Genomic DNA, 7,240 nt, shown 5'->3' with positions numbered 1-7,240 from the left:
CGTGGATGATGAGCTTGGTCTATGTTTTTCAATGCTTGATACGTGATTCCGTCTGGCCCGGGTGCACTTCGGCGTTTGCAATGTCGGAGCGCATACTGCAGTTCAAAGATGGTGAAGTCGTCATCTGCTGTGAATGCTTCAGAAATGGAAGTGCCTATCAGCTCTTAGGGTAAAACCACGGCTGGTGGAGGAAGGGGGCACGCAAATTCATCAGGTAGCAGTTCTACCGTTTCAGTCATGGTTTTGTCGTTCCTGATGGCGAGTGCTGCAATTGGGTGACGAGGGACCTTCGCAGCTGCCAAGGCACCAACTAACCGGCAAGATTGCGACGACTTGGCAAGAGCACAGCAGTGAAGCTGTCCTTCTCTACAACCACACTGCCAAGTTACGTTTACCTAGGCCATGTCCGTCACCCAGTCTCTCTATTCAAGGAACGCCCCATACAGTGCCGAAAGTGTTGCGCGCATGGACATCGAGAAGCGACTTGCCAGCGACCTCCTATTTGTAGCTGCTGCGGAGACTTACATGAAAGCAACACCGAGAGTTCGGCACAAGAAAAGTGTGTCAACTGTGGACAACCTCACGCTGCCACTTCTTCGTCCTGCCCCAAATGGAAGAAAGAAAGCGAGACTCGCAACTACGCACGTCAATATGCCGTTGATTTTCGTGCTGCAAGGACAGGTGTCCAACAGTCTAAGACAGCCAACGCAAATCAAAATGATCAGCCCCCTCCAAACCCACCGAAAAGAAGGAATGATCCCATCAAGGAGCCTAATGTCAGTGCTGTGGATTACGCTGCATCACTTCAGCGAAAAGGCAAAACGACGAAGGGAGCATCTCAACTAAACAACCACCACACCTGCACTGTGGAATCGAAAGCCGACACTGTCAGACCAGCATTGAATGAGACGCCTGCACTGAAGCCGCAGCCTCCTCTCAGCCCGAGTGCTGAACCTACAGCTAAATCTGCATGGGAAAGCTGGATTCCACTTCTTCAGAAGGCAACCCGCATGGCTTGCGCTTTTCTATCTACTGTGGATGCGCAGTGGGCACGACTTCTCCTCTCATTCCTTAACATGATTCTTTCTCTTATGGAATCATAGTAAAAGGAGGGAAAGCCAAGAGGCCGTGTCAACGAATCCGGAACCCCAAATTCCCATCCACTCTCCAATGGAACTTGACCGGCCTTCGTACACGCATTCCTGAACTTCGGCAAATTCTACAGCAGAGAACCATAGATGTAGTTGCACTTCAAGAAACCAACATCCTACACGGTGAGGTACGACTCTCTCCATATGTTTTCTACAATTCTACCACAATTGACTCAAAGACTAGGTCTCGAGTTTCACTTTTGGTAAGATCAAGCCTCCATCAAAGCGTTCTGGACATTTCAGATCTCTGCTCATTAACGGCAGAGTATGCGGGAGTCACAGTAAGGCTCGGCACGCAAGACACCATAATAGTTTCCATTTACGTAGCCCCTGGGGGCACATGGGACCCTGATGTGTTGCACCAAATTCAACAGAGAGCTAAAGGTGAACTTTTATTAGCTGGAGATTTCAACGCACACAACATGAACTGGGGTGATAGCCGAACCAACAGAAGGGGAAGATGCCTGGAAGACACCATTGCGGCCCTGAACCTCACAACTCTAAACAGCGGAGCACCCACATTTATCCGTAAAGGGGTCAGAAAAAGCGTCCTTGATCTCACATTTGCATCGCCTGCGATCAAAGTGTCGTGGGCAATAGACCCAGACACATGGGGTAGCGACCATGTTCCCATCATTATAGCCACGCCGAACGCAAGTGCAGTCGCCACCAGAACATGCAAAGTAGTCAACTGGGACCTTTACCGTGAATATATGGCAGCATCGGTAACTGCGGCTGACGCTGCAGACCTACCTGCCATCATTGAAAACTGCATTCGACGAGCGACCCGACTAGTGAAGGTTCCCATCACGCGACCTGTCCCGGACCTAGAGTTTCTCAACCTCCGAGCGGCATGGAGACAAGCCCAACGACGGGCTATGCACACGGATACAGAATACGACTGGGCTCGTTTAAAAAAAATAGATGCGGCGTTCAGGAGGCACACGAAAACATTGCAGCGCTATCAGTGGGCTCAAAAATGTATTTCTGTAGTATTTTGATTTGCACGAGATGGCGATACTTGACATCTCCTTTTTAAAGTAGCCATCTCGTGCATCCATATAAAAGAATAAAAAGGAGAGCACGCGACGGCATGAGCCGCGCGTGATCTCCGGCCTCATCGGCCAGTGTTCGCCCCGCTCCTGAATCCGTTGGCTGTCCTTTCTTCTCGCTCCGGCGACCGTCCAGGTCCGCTCGGGGCATGTAGTTTCCCGGCTACGTCGAACGTGAGTCACCGGCGCTTGCGTCCAATGTAGCCAGGCTTTAGAGCACCGCCGCGTCGGCGCAGAATATAACATTTTGGCGACGAGGATGGGATATTTGTTTTAATATGTAGCATTTCCTCTTTTGTAACCCGGGATTCGGGAGGGGGCTTCACTCCGCGTCGCGGGTCAGTGGTTGAGGAAACCGGCGCGTAACTGTATTCATGAAATGTTTTCCATTTTGTTCCGGGTGAACGGTAGTCATATTTTGCGGAAAGGCCGCGTTTGATGAGTTTCGGGGGGAGGCATTAGGCCTAGGTTTTCAGTACGTTCCATTTTCATCGTGAGATGACTTCGTCATCTTCGTCTTCGAGCGGCCCAACGGCGTTCCCGCCGCCGGCTGTCTTTTTGGCAGTGCCCGGTCCGCCGATAGTAGCTTGGCCGGCATGGAAGCGTGCTTTTCTGACTTTTCTTGACGCGTCGGCGTTGCATCTCGTAGAACTGTTCCGAAAAAAAGCCATCCTGTTTTCGCTGTTGGGCACTGAGGGCCAGCGCATCGTGGATGCATTTCAGCTGTACGAGACGGTTGCGGTGGAGGGGACTGACGAGTTCCAGGTTTTTCTGGAGGCAGTCGAGAAGCATTTTGAGTTTTCGGGTAGTATCGCGCTTGAACGCCAGAAGCTGCGCGGTTTGTTCCAACGTCCTGGCCAGTCGGTAACTGAGTTTCTTGCCGTGTTGCGCCATCAGGCTTCGTTTTGTGCTCTGGGGAACGCGCTCGATGAAAGACTTTGCGAGGTTTTCTTGGAAGGCCTGGAGTCCAGACGCGTCCAGGATCGCGTTCTGCAGGAGTGCGAGGGCAGCGAGCTGCCAACGCTGTCGCGGGCTATCCAGATCGCTCGCCAGTACGAGCAGAGAGCGAAGACGGCCGCAAGTTTTCGGCGGCGAGAGTCGCAAGTCCCGGTCGCGGCAGAAGTCCAGCGTGTCCAGATCGAGGAACGTCAAACGGCAGCAACACAAGATGGCGGCCAAGCGTCGTCTTCTTCCATCGAGCATGGGCAAGATGGCTACAGCGGCTACCATCCCTGGCCTCAACCTGGCTACCCCCCGTCGCAGCTTGGACCCAGGATGCCTTGGGCTCCGGTGGCCTCCGGTCACGTGCCCCGTTTTCCGGCGAGGGTGTTCCAGCCTCAGCGTGGGCGTGAGCCCGCTCCGCCTCGGACGGGTGGGATCGGAGCAGACGACGCCTGCTACTTCTGTGGACGCCGCCGTCATGATCGGGTGGTTTGCCCGGCGTCTCAAGCGACATGCTTCTTATGTGGAAAGTGGGGACACTTTGCAGTGGCGTGTCAGAGTCGTCGCCCGCCGGCGGCTGCCTTCACCTACGATCGGCGACAGGCATCGTTCCCGGTTCAAGGCCGTGGTACTCGGCGGACCTTCGCCGACAGACAGTTCAGAGGGGACCGGCCCGGCCGGGTGAACGTGGTCGGCCAGTCGCTGTCTCCTGAGGAGCTGCCAAGCGTCAGGCTGACGGAGGAACCTGTGGTCGTCGGGACGGCCGAGCGACGAGAGGGCGGCAGCATGCGTCGTGACGCCTTCATGGCCGAGATCACGGTAAATGGACCCCTCTTCGTCTTCTTGTTGATACCGGTGCATGTGTGTCGATCCTAAATGAACGCATGTTTAACGAAGTTAACAAGCAGCGGAGGATAAAGTTACATCCACCGTCGACGCCTCTCGTCCACTATTTGCAAGAGACCATTCCGGTACTTGGATGTTTTGTGGGACAAAAAAATTTTAAGAACCGCTGGACAACGTTGGAGTTTTACGTAACCAAGACTGGACGTTCGTTACTCGGCATCGACGCGGTCCGCGAGTTGCAACTGGTGTTGAATGGCGCTAAACATGAGTGTTTGTATGCGAATGCAGCTCACGGAGGAGGAGCATCACAGCGGGATGTGAGGCCCACGCCCAACCCGCAGCGACGACCTTTCACCTCGTCGTCCTGTCAAGCATCGCAAGTCCCTGGTTCTCGACCAGCGGCAAGTTCCAGACCTTCATTTGCGGAGAACCCGTCTCCTGCTTTATCGGTCTCTGAAGAGACCACACCTAAAGTCTTCGAGGACGAGTCAAGTCCGCAACGTCATCCTGAGAGTCAAGGGCTCCATAGTCCGCAACGTCATCCTGAGAGTCAAGGGCTCCATAGTCCGCAACGTCATCCTGAGAGTCAAGGGCTCCATAGTCCGCAACGTCATCCTGAGAGTCAAGGGCTCTATCATCCACAGCGTCATCCTGAGAGTCACGGACTACACGGTCCACAAGATCATCCGGGGAGTCAAGCGCCCCAAGGTATGCAGCGTCATCCAGAGAAATCCAGTCCTTCAACGAGCCTTGTTGGTGGTTCCTCGAAGCGAGACGCATCCAAGTTGCCACTTGGCTTCGAAGATTTTGAACATCTTTTTAGCCCGGGGTTGGGTCTACTGAAGAATCACTCGCACAAGGTCAAGGTGCGGCACACAGTTCCACCAGTCCAATCAAAGCTCCGTCGCCTCCCGATGACCCTAAGGGATCGGGTTTCCGAAGAAATTTTCAAGCTGGAGCGAGAGGGCGTAATTGAACGTGTCGAAGCCTCCGAGTGGGTGTCACCTATTGTTGTCGTCCGCAAGCCCGATGGCAACATCCGTATGTGTGTGGACCTACGAGCTCCGAACCAGGCCGTTGTCATTGATTCATTTCCACTTCCTTGCATCAATGAACTGTTGAACTCTCTACGGGGAGCGGCGATCTTCTCCAAGCTGGATTTGGCGTCCGCCTACCATCAAGTCCGTCTCGACCCGGTGAGTCGTGACCTCACGTCTTTCATTACCCACGAGGGGTTATTTCGCTTTAAGAGAGTTTGCTTCGGGCTGGCATCCGCACCCGCAGCTTTCCAGCAACTCATGTCCAAAATCCTAAAGGATTGTCCAGGCGTTCAGTTCTATCTGGACGATATCATCGTTTATGGATCCACTTTGAAGGAGCACGATGAGAATCTCCGTCGTGTCTTGTCTCGAATTTCCCAAGCAGGAATGAAGCTAAACCGTAAAGGTGTTTTCCAAGTACAGGAGCTCTCATTTTTGGGACACCATCTTTCCGTGAAAGGTTTAGCACCCCTGTCATCCAAGGTAGATGCGGTCCTAAATTTTGCAACTCCCTCTGATGCAGTGAAGTTAAGAGCATTTTTAGGGCTGGTAGAGTACTACAGCAAGTTCATCCCTCATTGTTCCACGGTCGTCGAACCGATGCGTCGTCTCCTACGTAAAGGAGTTCGTTTCAACTGGTCTCCGGAAGTCGAGGCCAGTTTTCAGAAAGTAAAGACTTCCATCCAAGAAGCTCCAATTTTGGCCATGTTTGACCCGACGTTGCCTATCGTCGTGGCCACAGATGCTTCTCAGTACGGTCTCGGTGCTGTTTTGCAGCAGCAGTATGGTAGCCAGCTTCGTCCTGTAGCCTTCGCGTCTCGCTCGCTAACTGATGCAGAGCGAAGGTATTCCACGGGCGAGAAGGAAGCTCTCGCATGTCTTTGGGCGTGTGAAAAGTGGCACGTGTATCTGTGGGGAAGGTCTTTTGTCATTCGTACTGACCATCAGGCGTTGGTCACGTTGCTGTCCAACAAAGGTTCCGGAATCCGTCCTCTAAGGATCACTCGTTGGTCCTCCCGACTTCTGAATTACAATTTCAAAATGGAGTTTCAGAAGGGCGCCACCAACGTCGTTGCTGACGCGTTTTCACGGTTGCCAGTGTCTGACACTGAGGAGGGCATGAGATTCGACGAGGAAGTTGTTTCCGTCGTAATGGTTCCTTTGTCGAAAGGCGGTTTTCAACAGGCTAAGGCCAATGACATAGTTCTTCCTTCAGTCATCCGCTATACTACCTCGGTTTGGCCTGAAGATAGTAAAACCAATCCAGATCTCCGGCCTTACTATCACGTCAGAGACCAACTGTCGCTGTACGACGGTATTTTGTACAAGGGAGAAAAACTTGTCGTCCCTGTCGAGTTTCGAGACCGGATCGTGGAAGTAGCACACGAAGTTCATCAGGGGATCACAAGAACCACAAGTGTGATCCGGGAACACTACTGGTGGCCGTTGATGAATGAACACATAAAGAACAAGATCCAGAACTGCACGGTGTGCCATGCTACCGACAAACCAGTGAAGGCTGCACCGGCTCCCTTGCAGCCCATCCAGTTTCCAAGTCAGCCCTGGGAAAAGCTAGGAATCGACATCGTGGGCCCGGTTGATCGTGCACCGGCCAGTCAAAGGTTTTTTTTTGTACTCATAGATTACCACTCAAAGTGGCCAGAAGTCCAAGCCACGTCTTCTGTGACTTCTGCGACTGTCATCAGCTTTTTGAAGAACGTTTTTTCACGCGAGGGACTGCCCTGCGAGATTGTGTCAGATAATGGAGTACAGTTTACCTCCCATGAATTTCAAGATTTCTTGCGTCAACATGGCATCAAACATAGGAGAACGTCATTATACCACCCCCAATGTAACGGGCAGGTGGAAAGATTTAACCGAGTCCTGAAGTCGTGCCTTCAGTTAGCTGTTGTACAAGGTCGTCCACTTCCAGATGCCGTCCGAGACCACCTGGAAGCGTACCGACGTACGGTACATCCTGCAACAGGATTTGCACCATCCTTTCTCCTTCATGGACGAAATCATCGGTCTAGACTAGACGTACAAGGCATGCCGACTAGGACGGTACCTGACGATCTCTTGGAACGTCGAGCTCAGCTACAAGGAAGAGTACAGCGCTATCAACAAAACATGAAAGATTATTCTGACCATCGTAGAGCTGTACGACACCCTCAGTTTCATCCTGGGCAGGCTGTTCGTGTATTCAAGC

The 7,240-nt window shown here is 52.7% G+C and overlaps 1 protein-coding gene across 1 annotated transcript; it reads left to right on the top strand.

Annotated features, from left to right (window-relative positions):
- Positions 1-2,600: 2,600 nt before the first annotated feature.
- On the top strand, positions 2,601-3,922 carry LOC120850037 (the record flags this gene model as incomplete). Its single annotated transcript, XM_040222374.3, has 1 exon — positions 2,601-3,922. A coding segment is annotated over exon 1 (1,221 nt), but the record flags the coding sequence as incomplete, so codon positions are not given.
- Positions 3,923-7,240: the final 3,318 nt, after the last annotated feature.

Source organism: Ixodes scapularis, unplaced genomic scaffold (genome assembly GCF_016920785.2).
Source record: "Ixodes scapularis isolate PalLabHiFi unplaced genomic scaffold, ASM1692078v2 PGA_scaffold5__190_contigs__length_132052651, whole genome shotgun sequence".
NCBI lineage: Eukaryota > Metazoa > Arthropoda > Arachnida > Ixodida > Ixodidae > Ixodes > Ixodes scapularis.
This window is presented reverse-complemented; position numbering and strand designations above follow the sequence as displayed.